Raw genomic sequence first — 21,879 nt, forward strand, 5'->3', positions numbered from 1 at the left:
TCTGCAGTACTACAGTTCTCTGGAGTACTACGCAGTTCTCTTCAGTACTACAGTTCTCTGTTCTCTGCAGTACTACAGTTCTCTGCAGTACTACAGTTCTCTGGAGTACTACGCAGTTCTCTGCAGTACTACAGTTCTCTGTTCTCTGCAGTACTACAGTTCTCTGCAGTACTACAGTTCTCTGTTCTCTGCAGTACTACAGTTCTCTGCAGTACTACAGTTCTCTGGAGTACTACAGTTCTCTGCAGTACTACAGTTCTCAGTTCCTGGAGTACTACAGTTCTCTGCAGTACTACAGTTCTCAGTTCTCTGCAGTACTACAGTTCTCTGCAGTACTACAGTTCTCAGTTCTCTGGAGTACTACAGTTCTGTGCAGTACTCCAGTTCTCTGGAGTACCATGCAGTTCTCTGGAGTACTACAGTTCTCTGCAGTACTACAGTTCCCTGGAGTACTACGCAGTTCTCTGGAGTACTACAGTTCTCTGCAGTACTACAGTTCTCTGGAGTACTACAGTTCTCAGTTCTCTGCAGTACTACGCAGTTCTCTGTAGTACTCCAGTTCTCTGCAGTACTACAGTTCTCTGCAGTACTACAGTTCTATGCAGTACTACAGTTCTCTGTTCTCTGCAGTACTACAGTTCTCTGCAGTACTCCAGTTCTCTGCAGTACTGCAGTTCTCTGCAGTACTCCAGTTCTCTGCAGTACTACAGTTCTCTAGAGTACTGCAGTTCTCTGCAGTACTACAGTTCTCAGTTCTCTGGGTGTACTACAGTTCTCTGCAGTACTACGCAGTTCTCTGGAGTACTACAGTTCTCTGCAGTACTCCAGTTCTCTGTTCTCTGGAGTACTCCAGTTCTCTGCAGTACTCCAGTTCTCTGTTCTCTGCAGTACTCCAGTTCTCTGCAGTACTACAGTTCCTAGAGTACTATGCAGTTCTCTGCAGTACTCCAGTTCTCTGCAGTACTCCAGTTCTCTGCAGTACTACAGTTCTCAGTTCTCTGCAGTACTCCAGTTCTCTGTAGTACTATGCAGTTCTCTGCAGTACTAAGCAGTTCTCTGCAGTACTACAGTTCTCTGGAGTACTCCAGTTCTCTGCAGTACTCCAGTTCTCTGCAGTACTACAGTTCTCAGTTCTCTGCAGTACTCCAGTTCTCTGTAGTACTATGCAGTTCTCTGCAGTACTAAGCAGTTCTCTGCAGTACTACAGTTCTCTTGAGTACTACAGTTCTCTGCAGTACTACGCAGTACTCCAGTTCTCTGCAGTACTCCAGTTCTCTGCAGTACTACAGTTCTCTGTTCTCTGCAGTACTACAGTTCTCAGTTCTCTGCAGTACTATGCAGTTCTCTGCAGTACTACAGTTCTCTGTTCTCTGCAGTACTCCAGTTCTCTGCAGTACTCCAGTTCTCTGGAGTACTACAGTTCTCTGCAGTACTACGCAGTACTCCAGTTCTCTGCAGTACTACAGTTCTCTGTTCTCTGCAGTAGTACAGTTCTCTGCAGTACTACAGTTCTCTGCAGTACTACAGTTCTCAGTTCTCTGGAGTACTACAGTTCTGTGCAGTACTCCAGTTCTCTGGAGTACCAGGCAGTTCTCTGGAGTACTACAGTTCTCCGCAGTACTACAGTTCCCTGGAGTACTACGCAGTTCTCTGGAGTACTACAGTTCTCTGCAGTACTACAGTTCTCTGGAGTACTACAGTTCTCAGTTCTCTGCAGTACTCCAGTTCTCTGTAGTACTATGCAGTTCTCTGCAGTACTAAGCAGTTCTCTGCAGTACTACAGTTCTCTGGAGTACTACAGTTCTCTGCAGTAGTACGCAGTACTCCAGTTCTCTGCAGTACTCCAGTTCTCTGCAGTACTACAGTTCTCTGTTCTCTGCAGTACTACAGTTCTCAGTTCTCTGCAGTACTATGCAGTTCTCTGCAGTACTACAGTTCTCTGTTCTCTGCAGTACTCCAGTTCTCTGCAGTACTCCAGTTCTCTGGAGTACTACAGTTCTCTGCAGTACTACGCAGTACTCCAGTTCTCTGCAGTACTACAGTTCTCTGTTCTCTGCAGTAGTACAGTTCTCTGCAGTACTACAGTTCTCTGCAGTACTACGCAGTACTCCAGTTCTCTGCAGTACTACAGTTCTCTGTTCTCTGCAGTAGTACAGTTCTCTGCAGTACTACAGTTCTCTGCAGTACTACGCAGTACTCCAGTTCTCTGCAGTACTACAGTTCTCTGTTCTCTGCAGTACTCCAGTTCTCTGCAGTACTACAGTTCTCTGCAGTACTACAGTTCTCTGTTCTCTGCAGTACTACGCAGTACTCCAGTTCTCTGCAGTACTCCAGTTCTCTGCAGTACTCTGCAGTACTCTGCAGTAGTACTCTGCAGTACTCTGCAGGCGTTAGCTTCAGCTGCGCTAACGGCGGGGAACCGGGCTCTCTCTCTCTCTCTCTTACCCGGCGATGGCGTAAAGACGCCCCCGCAGGACGTTGCGCCCACGTAACACCGGGGCGTAGTCATGCTGGCGACGGTGGTCCAGTAGTCTGTCCGGATGTTGTAGACCTCCACCGAGTCCAGGTGGGAGGTTCCATCAAAGCCTCCGACCACGTAGATGTGGTCATTGAGCAAAGCTACACCAGCCCCTGAAACACAAACAGACACATCAGACAAACTGAACAACGACACCACCCTACTTACCCCCCTTTTTTCCTCCCCAGTTGTACCAATTACCCCACTCCTCCGAGCCGTCCCGGTCCTCTGCTCCACCCACTCTGCCGATCCGGGGGGGGGGGAGGGCTGCAGACCACCACGTGCCTCCTCCCATACACGCGGAGTCACCAGCCGCTTCTTTTCACCTGACGGTGAGGAGTTAGCGCGTGGGAGGATCACGCTATTGCCCCTCCCCCCCCGAACAGGCGCCCCCAACCGACCAGAGGAGGCGCTAACGCAGCGACCAGGACACACACCCACATCCGGCTTCCCACCCGCAGACACGGCCAACTGTGTCTGTAGGGACGCCCGACCGAGCCGGAGGGAACCACGGGGATTCGAACCGGCGATCCCCGTGTTGGTAGGCGACGGAGTAGCCCGCCACGCCACCCGGACGTCCCGGGGGGGGGGGGGGACGTCCGGGTGGGGGGACTGGATGTTCAAACGGCCCGTTTGAACATCCAGTCCCCCCACCCGGACGTCCCGGGGGGGGGGGGACGTCCGGGTGGGGGGACTGGATGTTCAAACGGCCCGTTTGAACATCCAGTCCCCCCACCCGGACGTCCCCAGGGGGGGGGGGAGACTGGATGTTCAAACGGCCCGTCGGTGAAAGCAAAACTGCATCAAAACCAAGCCAGCAGACTCCAGATCCTGAACGTAGGACTGCTGAGGAGCTGGAAGGGTCTGCGGCGTCTGGCTCATCCGGGCTGGATGGGGTAGACGGGGAAGAGACGTCACATCTGGACTGGGGGGGGGGGTGGGGGGCTACATCTGTTTCTCCATCTACGAGAGTTTCTACTGCAGCCAGACATTAGAGACACGAGGACATAGACATGAATGATGTCCTCAGACGACCGCTGGTTAAAAAGGTCTCGATTATGGAGGCGGTCGTCAAACGAAGGCCAATCAGAGCTTCAGTTACAGCCAACTTCTGTGCAGCTGACTTTCTCATTAGGGACAGATCATCCATCCATCCACCCATCCATCCATCCATCCACCCACCCATCCACCCATCCATCCATCCATCCATCCACCCATCCATCCATCCATCCACCCACCCATCCATCCACCCATCCATCCATCCATCCACACCATCCATCCACTCATCCATCCATCCATCCATCCATCCATCCATCCATCCACCCATCCATCCATCCATCCATCCATCCATCCATCCATCCATCCACTCATCCATCCATCCATCCATCCACCCACCCATCCATCCATCCATCCATCCACCCATCCACCCATCCATCCATCCATCCATCCATCCACTCATCCATCCATCCACCCATCCATCCACCCATCCATCCATCCACCCATCCACCCATCCATCCATCCCATCCATCCATCATCCACCATCCACTCATCCACCATCCACCCATCTCCATCCACCCATCCACCCATCCATCCACCCATCCACCCATCCATCCACCCATCCACCCATCCATCCATCCATCCACCCATCCATCCACCCATCCATCCATCCATCCATCCACCCATCCATCCATCCACCCATCCATCCATCCATCCACCCATCCATCCACCCATCCATCCACCCATCCATCCATCCATCCACCCATCCATCCATCCAACCCATCCATCCACCCATCCATCCACCCATCCATCCATCCATTATCCCAACTGCTTATCCTGCTCTCAGGGTCGTGGGGATGCTGGAGTCTATCCCAGCAGTCATTGGGAGGCAGGTTGGGGAGACACCCTGGACAGGTCGCCAGGCCATCACAGGGCCCCCACACACACAAACCTAGGGAGAATCTAGTGCGGCCGAGTCACCTGACCTACAGGTCTTTGGACTGTGGGAGGAAACCGGAGCCCCCGGAGGAGAACACGCAAACCCCACACAGAGGACGACCCCCAAGGTTGGACTACCCCGGGCTCGAACCCAGGACCTTCGTGCTGTGAGGCGACCGCGCTAACCGCTGCGCCACTGTGACACACCATTATGGAGTAAATAAATCAGCGGTGACTCGGGGCGGGCGGGGCAAAGAAACCCTCGATGACCCGTCCTCATCTGTGACATCCAGCACTCCAAGTCACCAGTGGGGGAACAACGTTTTTCTCCTCTGCTGCGGAAAACCTACCTGAGCGTTTGGTGGCCATGGGCGTGACGCTGGTCCAGTGCCCCGTGTGCGGGTCGTAGCGCTCCACGGAGTTCAGTATGTTTAATCCGTCGTACCCACCTGTGCAGAAACAACAGTTCTCAGAAGGGCAACGAAACGAGCGCCATACCTCGGAAGTCACGGACGCCGGGCGTCAAAGCCAATCCGCACCTGAGCCCGACTCATACGGGCTCGGCTCCTCCAGGGGAGGCCAGCTTTCCCTTGTGTATCACAGGCGTTCCCGGCGATACCGAGCCCACCCGGCGACACCGAGCCCACCCGGCGATACCGAGCCCACCCGGAGATACCGAGCCCACCCGGCGACACCGAGCCCACCCGGCGACACCGAGCCCACCCGGCGACACCGAGCCCACCCGGCGACACCGAGCCCACCCGGCCCGGCCGCGTGTCACGTGTTTTTCACGCACCACCTCGGTCAAACTTCCAGCTCAGCTCACCTCCTGTTTTCCTTCGAACCCATGTGCTCCCTGAGGGTTAATGCTGTCCAGAATAAGAGCTACATGTCCCCCCCCCTTTTCTCCCCCATTCTATCTGGCCAATCACCCCACTCTCCCGAGGTGCCCCGGTCGCTGCTCCGCCCCCTCTGCCCATCCGGGGAGGGCTGCAGACTACCACATCCGGCTTCCCACCCGCACACACGGCCAGTTGTGTCTGTAGGGACGCCTGACCGAGCCGGAGGCAACACGGGGATTCGAACCGCCGATCCCCGTGTTGGTAGGCGACGGAATAGACCGCCACGCTGCTGGGACGCCCTAAATGACGTTTCTTTTCACAGACTCGCTCTGACCCGTTATCGGATACGAATATTAAGATGATGCCGGCAGTCTGCTGAATATGCAAAACGGACCTTTTAAAAAAGGATTTCGCCGACTGTCACGGGTAGGAAGGGTGGAGGCTAATCTATAGTTCACCGATTTATGATCACCTGATCAACAGCAACGTCACCCACATCCCATCACCGCTCCCTTTTGATTTCGGACACATCCACCCATCCATCCATCCATCCATCCATCCATCCATCCATCCATTATCCCAACTGCTTATCCTGCTCTCAGGGTCGATGGAGTCTATCCCAGCAGTCATTGGGCGGCAGGTTGGGGAGACACCCTGGACAGGCCGCCAGGCCATCACAGGGCCCCCACACACACAAACCTAGGGAGAATTTATTGTGGCCGAGTCACCTGACCTACAGGTCTTTGGACTGTGGGAGGAAACCCACACAGACACGGGGAGAACATGCAAACTCCCCACAGAGGACGACCCCCAAAATTGGACAACCCCGGGGCTCGAACCCAGGACCTTCTTGCTGTGAGGCGACCGCGCTAACCACTGTGCCGACGACGCCATGACGGGGCTAAGAAACCTTCTATGATGTTGCCGTGACAACCGAGCCAGCGATCGGGTCAGAGTTCGACAAACTCTCAAGTCTCCGCGATCCGCGCGACCGAGAGTGACCAACCATCCCGTGTACCAGCCTATCGCCCGTGGCATCCGCCATAAATCTTTGAACAATACCGCGGTCTTAAAGACGAGAGAGTAAAGACTGTCGGTCGTGCTCAAACACCCGGGACGCCGGGGACGAACGACGGCGATAGCGTCCACCCCGCGGACGCACGATACGACAGGACGTCCCGTGTCAGGAATCACACCTCGCCCGTCGTCTGGGCTGCAGACGCCGCCCGTCTTGTCCCTACCTAGGCAGTAGATGAGTCCGCTTGCCACCACCAGGCCGGCGCCCTCTCTCGCCGTCTGCATGTCTCCCAGCATGCTCCACTGGTCGATGTTGGGGTCGTATCGCTCCATGCTGGTGTGGCGTCGGCTGCCGTCGAAACCGCCAGCGACATAGATCATGTCTGTCGATGGCCGCAGCAAATAAACAAACAAACAAACAAACAAACAAACAAAGACGTGAAGTACAAGTTTTTCATTTCTGTGGCCTTTTTTTATGGACCCCCGCCCCCTTTTCTCCCCAATTGTACTTGGCCAATTACCCCGCTCCTCCGAGCCGTCCCGGTCTCTGCTCCACCCCCTCTGCCGACCCAGGGAGGGCTGCAGACTACCACATGCCTCCTCCCATACACGTGGAGTCGCCAGCCGCTTCTTTTCACCTGACAGTGAGGAGTTTCACCAGGGGGACGTAGCGCGTGGGAGGATCACGCTATTCCCCCCAAACAGGCGCCCAGACCAACCAGAGGAGGCGCTAGTGCAGCGACCGGGACACATACCCACATCCGGCTTCCCGCCCGCAGACACGGCCGATTGTGTCTGTAGGGACGCTCGACCAAGTCGGCGGCAACACGGGGATTCGAACCAGCGATCCCCGTGTTGGTAGGTAACGGAATAGACCGCTACGCTACCCGCCCGCCCCAAGTCACCCCTTCTTAATTAAAGAACATTTTATAAGGGGTTTAGCCCACCAAAAGCCCCCCTGACAGCTGCAGCACCCGTCGAGGGGTCAGCGGTCTATCACAGAAGATCCTCTACCTCCGAGTGTTGTGGCCCCAGCGAGGCCGCGGCGCACATTCATGGTGGCGACGGTGTACCAAACGCCGTCCTCGTCGGCCGTGTAGTCCAGGCATTCCACCGAGCTGAGCCTCGACCGCCCATCGTAACCCCCGATCACGTACACGCGGTCGTGCAGCGACACGGTGGCCACGTAGCGCCTCTTCCTGGCGATGTTCTGCGGGAGGAACCGCCGTTGTCGGTCATCTCCCTCAGCTCAACCAAGCCACAGAGTTTTGACTGCGATTACTCTCATACTTACAGGTAGGAAGCTCCACTCCTGAGTTTTAGGATCGTACTTCTCCACTATGTCTATTGGCGACTGTTGACTGCCAAACCCGCCGATCACCAGAAGGACTTCTTTGGCACCTGAAAAGCCCCAACATGAATAACCTTCAGCCTTCTGCGTCGACAACGGCGCAGCCGACAAATGGGGTGTACTGGGGCGAGCAGACATGGAAGCTACGCCGCCATGAAGAATCGAACCCCTACCTAATCTGGCTTGTGTGCGTGGACCCTGCATTTCACTCCTCAGCTCGGGTCTCAGGTGGAATTTCTTGGCCTCGTCCACCAGGTCTCGGCACGGGAGGCTGCACCGGATGAGTGGCTGAAACAGGTCAGAACACACTTGTTCAGTTGTGACCGGTAACGGGGCTCGAGTTTAAGGAACATTTCGGAAAATTCTAACAGCGTCCAAAATTTCGAAAAATGTCCCTCATTTTGTTTTTCCCCCCCCTCCTCGTTTCGTTTTTACGTATGTGTGCCTCCACGTTGTTTTTAATGACGATAAATTGAATTGAATAGTTGAAATTTGGGTCAACCAAATTCTATTTTTTTTTCTCGAATTTTTTGCCCCCTTTTCTCCCCTATAGACCCTTTTAGAGCCAATGTAATGATTACATTTTGCCTCCAGCTAAGCTCCGCCCACAAAAACGTCACTATGTTTGGTTTCTCTATCAGGTGTAAATGTCTGGCCACTCCACGGTAGGTAATCCTGTCAAATCGTCCATCCACTGAGTGAGCGTGTATGGGTCGGCCAATCTGGTCCCGTTGGTTAATGTGAACTCTTTCAAGTCAGGCTCGCGGTCCCGGGGAGAAAGCAACTCTACATATTCAGAAATACGCGTTTCTTCGTCCATCGTAAATACACAAACTGATATAACTTGCTAGCCAGCAGCTAGCTAGCTAACGGCTTCCCTTAAATGTCTCTGAGGGGAAGGTTTTGCCTCCAGCTAAGCTCCGCCCACAAATAAGTCACTATGTTTACTAACAGAAATGGGGGCAATTGTACTTGACCAATTACCCCACTCTTCTGAGCCGTCCCGGTCGCTGCTCAACCCCCTCTGCCGATCCGGGGAGGGCTGCAGACTACCACATGCCTCCTCCCATACATGTGGAGTCACCAGCCGCTTCTTTTCACCTGACAGTGAGGAGTTTCACCAGGGGGACGTAGCATGTGGGAGGATCACGCTATTCCCCCCAGTTCCCCCTCCCCGCCTGAACAGGCACCCTGACCGACCAGAGGAGGCGCTAGTGCAGCGACCAGGACACACACCCACATCCATCCAATTGTGTCTGTAGGGACGCCCGACCAAGTCGGCGGCAACACGGGGATTCGAACTGACGATCCCCAATGGTAGGCAACGGATGAGACCACCACGGCACCCGGACACCGCCCAGACAAAATGTCCTTGGCTTGGGCAAATCGCTTGGTCGACCGTCTTGGGTGGTGCAGCGTGGCAGGGTTAAAGACAGCCGACAGAGTGCCGTTCTCGCTCAAACGAAGAAAATGTCCGTCGTCATGGTGTCGTGTGCCAGGCAGGGACTACGACCACAGACAGACACCATCTTGGTGGGTGACCGACATGATAGCGAGCGATGACATCCATAGAGATTGTGATTAAACAGTTATTTGTAGCTGTCAGTACTCCCCCTCTCTGTGTGTGTGTGTCTGTGTGTGTGTCTGTGTGTGTCTGTGTGTGTGTGTGTGTGTGTGTGTGTGTGTGTGTGTGTGTGCTATTGTAGGGGAATCAGTGAGTCATGCGCTCGCCTGAAATGCCGGTATCCAGACTGTTTTGTTAAAAATATCTTGGGATGTCTTCATGCCTGCTCAATAATCCAGGTCACAGAAAGTGGAAGCAGTTCCTCTGGACACAGCGCTTACTTACTTACTTAGAGAGACGTGTCATCGCTCGTCTAAGTGACCTCGTCAGTCTCAGCTGACTGCAGGCATCCCCCCACCCTTATAAACCAACCGTACGGCGCCATGACGACCGAAACCGACCATCGGCTTCATGTGCAAATTACCACGACCATTAGCCAGAGTTTCAACGGCCATGTGTACTACTCACAGGGGATTTGGGAATGTTGCAATCACGGCGTTGTAAGATGGTGACAGATGTACCCCCCCCCCGCCCCCCGCCCCGGTTCAAGGATGATCGTTCTCTCTTCACATAAATGGCCTCTTTGACTCCCCCGTTCAAACTAGCGTTCCTCCCAATTGGCCGTGTCTGCGGGTGGGAATCCAGATGTGGGTGTGTGTCCTGGTTGCTGCACTAGCGCCTCCTCTGGTCGGTCGGGGGCGCCTGTTCCGGGGGTGAGGGGGAACTGGGGGGAATAGCGTGATCCTCCCACGCGCTACGTCCCCCCTGGTGAAACTCCTCACTGTCAGGTGAAAAGAAGCAGCTGGTGACTCCACATGTATGGGAGGAGGCATGTGGTAGTCTGCAGCCCTCCCCGGATCGGCAGAGGGGGTGGAGCAGCGACGGAGACAACGCGGAAGAGTGGGGTCATTGGCCGGATACAATTGGGGAGGAAACCCCCCCCCCCGAAAAAAACTCAAAATAATGGTCGTTTTTTGGATTTATCCCCCTTTTCCTCCCCAACTGGACCCGGTCAATTACCCCACTCTTCCGAGCCTACCCGGTCTCTGCTCCACCCCCTCTGCTGATCCGGGGAGGGCTGCAGACTACCACATGTTTCCTCCCATACATGTGGAGTCACCAGCTGCTTCTTTTCACCTGACAGTGAGGAGTTTCACCAGGGGGACGTAGCGCGAGGGAGGATCATGCTATTCCCCCCAGTTCCACCCTTCCCCCCAAACAGGCGCCCCCGACCGACCAGAGGAGGCGCTAGTGCAGCGACCAGGACACATACCCACATCCGGCTTCCCACCGCGGACACGGCCAATTGTGTCTGTAGGGACGCCCGACCAAGCCGGAGGCCACACGGGGATTCGAACCGGCGATCCCTGTGTTGGTAGGCAACGGAATAGACCGCTAGGCTACCCGGACGCCCATTGGTGCTTTTTCCCATATAGATTATAGGTTTACGTGATGATGTGGATATTTTTGTTCTACACTGGCTCGTGCTGCAGGTTGCAGGTTGCACCAAGTGTTTACCAGCAACCAAATCCTTTACGTTTGAATGGCGCAACCCGAAATTATTCAATCACAAGTTCACAACTTTCTAGTCACCGCTTAAAACTCTGATAAGATTTCCCACCCAAACTGAGGGACTAATGTAGTAATGACTGACGGAAGCCCGCTTTTGGTCACTGGGAGAAAAGTGAGGCGTATCATTATGAGACTGCCCTCTTAGAGCCTCCGCCTGCAGTGTGTCATCCACCTCACCTCAGAGTCGATGACGTCCGTGATGTAGCGGGGGGTCAGCAGAGGCATTCGAACAAACTCCAGCATGTCTGGGAGGTAGGGCTCTCTCTCCTTCCGGTTGTGTTTGACCCAGTTCAACACCGCCTCGAACACGGGCTCCTCCGAGTCCACCTGCAGGCAAACGATAAGTCACTGCCAACAAAATCCAGCCACCCAAAACATGAGTTGATATGAACTATCTGTAAATCCTCAGCAACCATAAATAATAGTTTAGAATTAAGTCACGGTGGATAATCACATGGTGGTTCCATGGAAACATAGAATTTGTTGTGAATTCAGTAGTAAAGGTATACTGCAGTGTTTACATTAATTCATTCATCATCAGCCGCCTCTCCGGGGTCGGGGTGGCAGCAAGCTAAGTAGGGCACTCCTGACGTACCTCCCCTCAGCAACGCCCTCCAGCTCCTCCTGGGGGATCCCAAGGCGTCCCCAGGCCAGACTGGACATGTACTCCCTCCAGCGAGTTCTGGGTCTACCCCGGGGTCTCCTCCCAGTGGGCCGTGTCCCCCGGAAAACCTTCAAAGGAAGGCGCCCAGGAGGCCTCCTGATGAGATGCTCGAAGCACCTCGACTGGCTCCTTTCGATGCGATGGAGCAGCGGCTCTACTCCGAGCTCCCTCCGGGTGTCGGAGCTCCTCACCCTATCTCGAAGGCTGAGCCCAGACACGGAGGAAACTCATTTCAGCCGCTTGTACCCGCGATCTCACCCTTTCGGTCACTACCCAAAGCTCATGGCCATAGGTGAGGGCTGGAACGAAGATTGACTGGTAAACTGAGAGCTTTGCCTTCCGGCTCAGCTCCCTCTTCACCACGACGGTCCGGTACTACGTCCACATTACTGCTGATGCTGCACCCATCCACCTGTCAATCTCCCGCTCCATCCTACCCTCGGATACACGTGGAGTCGCCAGCCGCTTCTTTTCACCTGACAGTGAAGAGTTTCACCAGGGGGACGTAGCGCGTGGGAGGATCACGCTATTCCCCCCAGTTCCCCCTCCCCCCTGAACAGGTGCCCCGACCGACCAGCGGAGGCGCTAGTGCAGCGACCAGGACACATACCCACATCCGGTTTCCCACCCGCACGACACAGCCAATTGTGTCTGCAGGGACGCCCGACCAAGCCGGAGGTAACACGGGGATTCGAACCGGTGATCCCCGTGTTGTTAGGCAACGGGAAAGACCGCTACACCACCCGGACGAAATTGTTGATTACTAGGTGAAAGAGAAACAGAATCACTCAAGCAAAATGGTGTGTAACCCCACTTCTTGTGGATGATCTAGCGGGATTTTAAAAACCACAAAATTGGGCATCCGGGTGGCGTAGCGGTCTATTCTGTTGCCTACCAACACGGGGATCGCGGGTTCGAATCCCCGTGTTACCTCCGGCTTGGTCAGGTGTCCCTACGGACACAATTGGCCATGTCTGTGGGCGGGAAGCCAGATGTGGGTATGTGCCCTGGTCGCTACACTAGCGCCTCCTCTGGTCGGTCGGGGTGCCTGTTCAGGGGGGAGGGGGAACTGGGGGGGAATAGCGTGACCTTCCCACGCACTACGTCCCCCCTGGTGAAACTCCTCACTGTCAGGTGAAAAGAAGCGGCTGGTGACTCCACATGTATGGGAGGAGACGTGTGGTAGTCCGCAGCCCTCCCCGGATCGGCGGAGGGGGTGGAGCAGCGACCGGGACGGCTCGGTAGAGTGGGGTCATTGGCCCAGTAAAATTGGGGAGTAAAGGGGGGTGGGGGGGGCAAAACTGATGGGAAGAAAACGCTGGACAGAACAGGTGATCTATAGATCACCGTGGGATTATGACCGTGTTTACACAAGCGAGACACGGTTGGAGACAGGAATTTCCTGAGCACAAGGAAACTTAAGTCAGATTCCCTTCTCTGCCGTTTCATTGTCAGCCAAACACATAAGCGAGACAGGTATTGGTGGGAGGGGGGTGGGGGGCACGAGCTGAGATTACAGCAGGTTCGTACATGCTTTTTTGTTGTCGCTCTGTCTGGTTTTTGCGAGAGGCTGCGGAAAGTGAACGCTGTAATTTACACTCAGCTAAGTTTTGCTGTTTGTTTGAGGCGACGCGATGCACACCCTGACCCCAGACGCTGAATGAGAGAGCAGACGGGTTCTTTTACACAGACTGACTGCGGGTCTTCACAGTCACAAGTTCAGCTGTTTGTCTGAGACGCAGCACAGTGGTGCACAACAACCACGGGACAAAGCACACCAAGCAGCAAAACCACATCACAACAAAGCCCGGAGGCAGCCATGCCTCCCCCCTACCTGGATCTCATCACATTTGATGAGCTTTTCAACTTCGGACTGGCTGAGCAGCATGAACTCCTCGTGCTGGACCACCTCAGGGAAGTGCTTCTGGGAAAAAAGCTCAGCTGCCTGCATCAGGTCCAGGCAATTGTGGGTCTCGGCAAAGTCCCGAATACCCAGGCAGTTGGAGGGATCGAGCTGACTGTCCAAAAAGTCACAACACGCCCTTTTCACTCCTGAGAGAGAAAGAAATAATCAGGAAATCAGGAACAACTTATTTGTCATTTCATCCCATGCGCTAGTACGTAGACAAAAGAATGAAATTCCGTTGCCCCCCAGCCCACAGCGGTGCAACACAAAAGAAAGAAACACACATCCAAAAACAACACCACCAAAACCATACAAAACAGAGAGAACAAAGAAAGAAGAAAAAAAAAAACAGCCAACAACACAGTCCACCCGGTGCAACACAGTCCAAAAACGCCACCATCCAGGAGAACGAACGCCAGCCAGGATGACTGTCAGAGCTGCCGGTCTGCATGGGCTAGCAGTTAGCTTAGCCTGCCCCGCCTCCGCGTCCTGTCAGACCGCCCTCGGTGTTTCCTCTTCGGGTGCAGCTCCGGTCAAGGCCGTGGTCCTTGGGCCCATCGGATGCAGCAGACCAGGCTCCCTCAGCCGATCCAGCGCCAGCTCTCCCAGCCAGACACCTTGGACACACCTCCCCGCACCGAGGCCGCTGCCAGACCACCTCGGTGTTTTCTCTCGGGCAGGGCCGTGGGCTAGCAGTTAGCTTAGCCTGCCCCGCCTCCGTGTCCTGTCAGACCGCCCTCGGTGTTTCCTCTTCGGGTGCAGCTCCAGTCAAGGCTGTGGTCATCGGGCCCATCGGACGCAGCAGACCAGGCTCCCTCAGCCGATCCAACGCCAGCTCTCCCAGCCGGACACCTTCGACACACCTCCCCGCACCGAGGCCGCTGCCAGACCACCTTGGTGTTTTCTCTCGGGCAGGGCCGTGGGCTAGCAGTTAGCTTAGCCTGCCCTACTTCCGCATCCCGTTAGACCGCCCTCGGTGCCTCCTCCCCGGGCCCACAGGACGCAGCAGACCAAGTTCTCTCAGCCGATCCAGCGCCAGCTCTCCCAGCCAGACACCTTCGACACACCTCCCCGCGCCGAGGCCGCTGCCAGACCACCCTCAGTGCCTCCTCCTCGGGCCCACAGGACGCAGCAGACCAGGCTCCCTCAGCCAATCCAACGCCAGCTCTCCCAGCCAGACACCTTGGACACACCTCCCCGCACCGAGGCCGCTGCCAGACCACCTCGGTCTTTTCTCTCGGGCAGGGCCGTGGGCTAGCAGTTAGCTTAGCCTGCCCCGCCTCCGTGTCCTGTCAGACCGCCCTCGGTGTTTCCTCTTCGGGTGCAGCTCCAGTCAAGGCTGTGGTCATCGGGCCCATCGGACGCAGCAGACCAGGCTCCCTCAGCCGATCCAACGCCAGCTCTCCCAGCCGGACACCTTCGACACACCTCCCCGCACCGAGGCCGCTGCCAGACCACCTTGGTGTTTTCTCTCGGGCAGGGCCGTGGGCTAGCAGTTAGCTTAGCCTGCCCTACTTCCGCATCCCGTCAGACCACCTTCGGTGCCCCCTCTTCGGGCCCACAGGACGCAGCAGACCAGGCTCCCTCAGCCGATCCAGCGCCAGCTCTCCCAGCCAAGCGAAATAGACGATCAAAATAAAAACTTCACACGATGACACAAACTTAAGACACAGACGTGGACCAAGACACTGCATAATCGGTACTGGGCGAGGCCGCTGCAGGTGCGAGTTCGCGCCGCCGTTTTCCCACACTGGAAGCGGTGTGTTTGTATGTGAGCACACGTACTGTCTGAAAGTCAAATCTAAGTTCGAATTACTCCAGATGTGCAAACTCAAACTCATACTTAACTGAGAATGACTGACGTGCGCAAGACACTGACAACACTCACGTTGACAGAAGCTGGTTTTGGCCGAACTGACCTTTGAGCTGCAGTAAGCACGCTGCAGGAAGCAGTTCTTGTACATTCTCCACCGTAACAAGCACCGTCTCAGTGTACACGAAGTCCAGGAGGATCTCCATGGTTGATGCGGTGAGCCCCTGAATGTCGACAAAAGACTTCCCCTTCTCTGCGAGCTGCAGATCCACAATAACACAGAAATCAAGTGTTTTTTAAATTTCCTCCCCCTTTTTCTCCCCCAATTGTACTTGGGCCAATTACCCCACTCTTCTGAGCCGTCCCGGTCGCTGCTCCACCCCCTCTGCTGATCCGGGGAGGGCTGCAGACTACCACATGCCTCCTCCCATACATGTGGAGTCACCAGCCACGTCTTCTCACCTGACAGTGAGGAGTTTCACCAGGGGGACAAAGTGCATGGGAGGATCACGCTGTTCCCCCCAGTTCCCCCTCCCCTCCCCCCGGAACAGACGCCGACCAGAGGAGGCGCTAGTGCAGCGACCAGCACACACACTCACATCCGGCTTCCCACTCGCAGACACGGCCAATTGTGTCTGTAGGGACGCCCGACCAAGCCGGAGGTAACACCGGGATTCGAACCGGCGATCCCCGTGTTGGTAGGCAACGGAACAGACCTTATCATCAATTCTGAAATAACTAAAATGTTAACGGGGTGTTTTGCTAGATTGAGCGTAGTGATGACTATTGCTGTCTTGTTACAGGTAACACACAGACAACCCTCTTGGTATCTAGAGCAAGCACTTAATAAACGAAATAATTAACGGTGTTTTAATTACCTCGCTGGTGAACATGGCACAAAAATAGTCGCTGCAGGCGGCCAAGACAATACGGTGAGCCGGGAAGTCCGTGTTTTCCACCCTCAACGTGATGTCACAGAGGGTGTTGCTCTTGCGAAGTGCATTCATCGCATTGAGGATGGATTTGGCGTGGGAGTTGGTCATGATGTCTTTGGGTGCCATGGTGGCCGGAGGTTAACTTCCACAAGGATCTCGAGAAGATGCTGCAAGAGTCTAGGAAGGAAGCAGAAAGGCACACATCCCTCCGTTAGAATGTATCTCCAGGAGAAAACGTCAGCGGAGAGGTCAAATCATTATCTTACATAGCCTATATTAATATGCTGAGGATAGTCGACCAAATCACACTTATCGATACCGAACAGTTTCCATGATGGACGTACATGCCAAGAACCATTTGATTTAAATTGAAACGCTGTGTATACGCTGATATCTATCGGACTTAGCATTTGATCTGCAATATTACTCATTATGTAAATATCAGTCTTCATCAGGGCTGTGTATTGATCAGAATCTGCCGATACGATACGTATCACGATACAGGGTTACGATTCAATATATCGTGCTATATTGTGATACTGTAAGAAAGGTGATATATTGTGATACTGTAAGCAAGGTGATATATTGTGATACTGTCAGAAAGGTGATATATTGTGATACTGTGAGAAAGGTGATATATTGTGATACTGTAAGAAAGGTGATATATTGTGATACTGTCAGAAAGGTGATATATTGTGATACTGTAAGAAAGGTGATATATTGTGATACTGTAAGCAAGGTGATATATTGTGATGCTGTCAGAAAGGTGATATATTGTGATACTGTAAGCAAGGTGATATATTGTGATGCTGTCAGAAAGGTGATATATTGTGATACTGTCAGAAAGGTGATATATTGTGATACTGTCAGAAAGGTGATATATTGTGATACTGTCAGAAAGGTGATATATTGTGATACAAGAAAGGTGCTATATTGTGATACTGTCAGAAAGGTGATATATTGTGATACTGTAAGAAAGGTGATATATTGTGATACTGTAAGCAAGGTGATATATTGTGATGCTGTCAGAAAGGTGATATATTGTGATACTGTAAGCAAGGTGATATATTGTGATGCTGTCAGAAAGGTGATATATTGTGATACTGTCAGAAAGGTGATATATTGTGATACTGTCAGAAAGGTGATATATTGTGATACTGTCAGAAAGGTGATATATTGTGATACAAGAAAGGTGCTATATTGTGATACTGTCAGAAAGGTGATATATTGCGGTTTCATAGGCCTGTGTTCTTCGTGCTTATGCTACTTCCTGTCTCAGTTTACATTGTTGGGTTGGTGTGGAAGAGTCAAATGGCTGAAGATAGATTACAACACTGTTACTTAGCGGTCGTGGGGTTACACACAACACAACATGTCTGTCACGGACCTTTACATGTAAACAATTATACTCAATATAGTGGTTTTGAGACTCGATACAGTATCACAGAAGATTATATCGCGATATTTGAGTGTACCGATATTTTCTTACATCCCTAGTGTTTATGTGTGTGTGTTCATGGTGTATAAAACTCAAAATTATAACAGGACATTCTCTCTGGTCTGTAGAGCCAACATGAATTCAAGTTGGACACTAGCTATTAACTGGCAAGTATTAACTGTATTACTGCCTTGCAAATGTCCTCAGGATCCTTCTGAATGCATTCTGGGTTCTTTTGGGTCCACGGTTTTAGTTCCAGTATTATTGAAGTCTATAGCAGACTGCTCAAAATCTAGTTGCTTCTTAAAAAAATAAACAGTTGCATACTATAGGGGGGCAGACAGGAAATTGGGAGGGAGAGAGAGAGAGAGAGAGAGAGAGAGAGAGAGAGAGAGGGATAAGATATGCAACAAAGGTCGCCAGCTGAACTCAAACTGGAGACGGTTGTGACCATGTGGCCATGTTGTATGCGCTCCAACCATTCGGCTACGGAGGCGCCCCGACAAGTGCTTAAATTACGGTTTTAGCAGAGTAAACTTTCCACCTGCTAGCAGAAGTTCCATCCACTCAGGCCACACAGAACTGAAAATGAGAGACAAAATGTGACAAAATGTCTATAAATAATAACTAAAACATAATTAACGCTCACCTCCTCATTTATGATCAAAACCTCTCTCCCAACAGAATTTAGTATGCAATTCAGCTGGAATTTTAGAATTAAAAAGAGTTTCTGTAGGAATTCTGGGAAGTAGAACGTGTTTCCTGTTGAAATTTTAGAATTGAGAATGCGTTTCTGCAGGAATTTTGGAATTCAGAATGTGTTTCCTGCTGAAATTTTGGAATTCAGAATGCGTTTCTGCAGGAATTTTGGAATTCAGAATGTGTTTCCTGTTGAAATTTTGGAATTCAGAATGCGTTTCTGCAGGAATTCTATATGGTGGCTGACACGTGTCGAAAAAACTGCGTATCCCAAACGTTTTCCAAATTAAAAAAAACACAAGCGCATTAACGGAAAACACAAATGCAAAAAAAATCCCAACACAAATATAAAAGCCACAGCACAAATGCAAAAGCCACAACACAAATGCAAAAGCCACAACATCGCAAGAGAAGTGAGCAACAACAGATTTTGACAATGAAATTGGCCGTTGTGCCGTAATATGCACCCCTGCTGTGAAATGCACCCCATTATTCAGCCATGTGAAACGTCACGTAAAATACTTTCAAATTGGTCCAAAAAAAAGAAAAAAGAAATTCCACTTCATTTTGTATAGCTGGGGTATATTTCCACAGAATGCGGTGTTGTGGAAGAAGAAAGGTATTGGTTTGAAATCATTATCCATTATGCATATTTCAAGAAGAGGGGGGAACACAGGGTCACATATAAGAGTGGATGAAGCTGCACACAGGTGGACTACATCTGATGTAGGAGGCGCGATCTGGAAGGGATTGGAGACTGCAAGGTGGGGATGGGAGAACGTAGATAGGCAGCATCGGACGGTGGTATGTAGGATGACTTTGGAGACCAAGAAGAGAGCAAGAGTGTGAGGGCAGAGCCAAGGATCAAACGGTGGAAGCTGAAGAAGGAAGAATGTTGTGTGGAGTTCAGGGAAGAGATAAGACAGGCACTGGGTGGTAGTGAAGAGTTGCTGGATGGCTGGGCAACCACTGCAGAAATAGTGAGGGAGGCAACTAAGAGGAAGAGGTTGGCAAAGAAGAAGTGGGATAGTCAGAGAGATCAAGAAAGTAGACAGGAGTACAAGGAGATGTGGCGTAAAGCGAAGAGAGAGGTGGTGAAGGCAAAGGAAAAGGCGTATGGTGAGGTGTATGAGAGGTTGGACACTAAGGAAGGAGAAAAGGACTTGTACTGATTGGCTAGACAGAGGGAGCGAGCTGGGAAGGATGTGCAGCAGGTTAGGGTGATGAAGGATAGAGATGGAAATGTGCTGACAAGTGAGGAGAGTGTGTTGAGAAGGTGGAAGGAGTACTGTGAGGGGCTGATGAATGAAGAACATGAGAGAGAGAGAAGGTTGGGATAGTGAATCAGGAGGTGCAGTGGATTAGTAAGGAGGAAGTGAGGGCAGCTATGAAGAGGATGAAGAGTGGAAAGGCGGTTGGTGCAGACGACATACCCTGTGGAGGTCTGGAGATGTTTAGGAGAGATGGCAGTGGAGTTTTTATCTAGATTGTTTAACACAATCCTGGAAAGTGAGAGGATGCCTGAGGAGTGGAGAAGAAACATACTGGTACCGATTTTCAAGAACAAGGGTGATGTGCAGAACTGTAGCAACTACAGAGGTATAAAGTGGATCAGCCACAGCATGAAGATATGGGAAAGAGTAATAGAAGCTAGGTTAAGAGGAGGAGAGGTGGCGATTAGCGAGCAGCAGTATGGTTTCATGTCAGGAAAGAGCACCACAGATGTGATGTTTGCTTTGAGAATGTTGATGGAGAAGTATAGAGGAGGCCAGAAGGAGGTACATTGAGTCTTAGTAGATTTGTAAATTTTGTAGATTTTTGTATGACAGGAGAGGTGTGGTATTGTATGAAGAAGTCAAGAGTTGCAGAGAAGTATGTAGGAGTGGTGCAGGATATGTATGAGGGCAGTGTGACAGTGGTGAGGTGTGTGGTTGGAATGACAGATGGGTTCAAGGTGGAGGTGGGATTACATCAAGGATCGGCTCTGAGCCCTTTCTTGTTTACAATGGTGATGGACAGGTTGACAGACAAGATCAGGCAGGAGTCTCCATGGACGATGATGTTCGTGGATGACATTGTGATCTGTAGTGAGAGTAGGGTGCAGGTGGAGGAGAGCCTGGAGAGGTGGAGGAAGTACACACCAGAGAGAAGAGGAATGAAAGTCAGCAGGAGCAAGATGGAATACCTATGCATGAATGAGAGGGAGGACAGTGGAATGGTGAGGATGCAAGGAGTAAAGGTGACGAAGACGTATGAGTTTAAATATTTGGGGTCAACTGTCCAAAGTAACGGGGAGTGCAGAAGAGAGGTGAAGAAGAGAGTGCAGGCAGGGTGGAGTGGGTGGAGAAGAGTGTCAGGAGTGATGTGTGACAGAAGGGTACCAGCAAGAGTTAAAGGGAAAGTTTACAAGATGGTAGTGAGACCAGCTATGTTATATGGTTTGGAGACAGTGACACTGATGAAAAGACAGGAGGAGGAGCTGGAGGTGGCAGAGTTGAAGATGATAAGATTTTCACTGGGAGTGATGAAGAAGGACAGGATTAGGAAGGAGTATATTAGAGGGACAGCTCAGGTTGGACGGTTTGGAGACAAAGCAAGAGAGACAAGATTGAGATGGTGTGGACATGTGTGGAGGAGAGATGCTGGGTATACTGGGAGAAGGATGCTGAATATGGAGCTGCCAGGGAAGAGGAGAAGAGGAAGGCCAAAGAGGAGGTTAATGGATGTGGTGAGGGAGGACATGCAGGTGGCTGGTGTGACAGAGGAAGATGCAGAAGACAGGAAGAGATGGAAACGGATGATCCGCTGTGGCGCCCCCTAACGGGACTAGCCAAAAGTAGTAGTAGTAGTAGTAGTAGTAGTACTTTGCTCGACATGTCTCGGCCATCGTAATTTTAGAATTCAGAATGCATTTCCTGTTTACATTTTAGAATCCCGGGTGTTTCCTGTTGACATTTTAGAGTCCAGAACACGGTTCTGCGGGACCTCTAGAACCCAGAATGCGCTTCCGGTTCAAACGCAGCTGCGAGGCACGTGGGCAAACTCGTAGGACACAAACACCGACCCTCGACAGCTAACCGGGTTTAGCAGACGGCGGCTAACCCCGACCTCGGGCTAGCTAGCGTCCGCTGTTTACGCCGCACTTCCGGCCACGTGCGGCGTCACGACGCTCGAGAACGGAGGGACACCTGAGACGCACGCGCGGAGGGGTCGCACACTTAGCACGCACCTGAGCCCGTTTCCGCCGAGCAGAACTACAGCCGCTCCATGGCGTCCAGAGGGGGGACACGTCCGGAAGGAGACACGTCCGGAGGGGGGACACGTCCGGAAGGAGACACGTCCCCGGTGCTTCCACGCAGCGCTGCGTTGTCTGCGAAAGGCGACCGATCGCTGTGACGAGAGAGGAGCTGGATGTCGGACACAAGTCGTACCGCTGGCTAACCACCGCAGCCAGCTCCCTCTCTCTCTCCCTCTCTCTCTCTCTCTCTCTCTCCGCCTCTCTCCCTCTCTCTCTCTCTCTCACACACACACAAACACACAACCATACACAGTCCCAGCCACCGGGACCCACATAAACAGCCCTCTACGTCAGCGTACGTGCGCGCGCCACACGGCCGCGTCTCAT

General features: G+C 52.5%; 1 protein-coding gene across 1 annotated transcript; it reads right to left on the bottom strand.

Moving 5' to 3' along the window:
* Positions 1 to 2,441: 2,441 nt before the first annotated feature.
* On the bottom strand, positions 2,442 to 21,686 carry LOC130108116 (kelch-like protein 12). Its single transcript, XM_056274962.1, is given in 12 exon segments — positions 2,442 to 2,486; positions 2,489 to 2,631; positions 4,804 to 4,902; positions 6,537 to 6,695; positions 7,327 to 7,522; positions 7,607 to 7,713; positions 7,837 to 7,951; positions 10,977 to 11,126; positions 13,298 to 13,515; positions 15,289 to 15,442; positions 16,061 to 16,294; positions 21,484 to 21,686. Coding segments are annotated over 11 exon segments (1,569 nt in total). The 5' UTR covers positions 16,244 to 16,294; positions 21,484 to 21,686.
* Positions 21,687 to 21,879: the final 193 nt, after the last annotated feature.

This window comes from Lampris incognitus, chromosome 2 (assembly GCF_029633865.1).
Source record: "Lampris incognitus isolate fLamInc1 chromosome 2, fLamInc1.hap2, whole genome shotgun sequence".
NCBI lineage: Eukaryota > Metazoa > Chordata > Actinopteri > Lampriformes > Lampridae > Lampris > Lampris incognitus.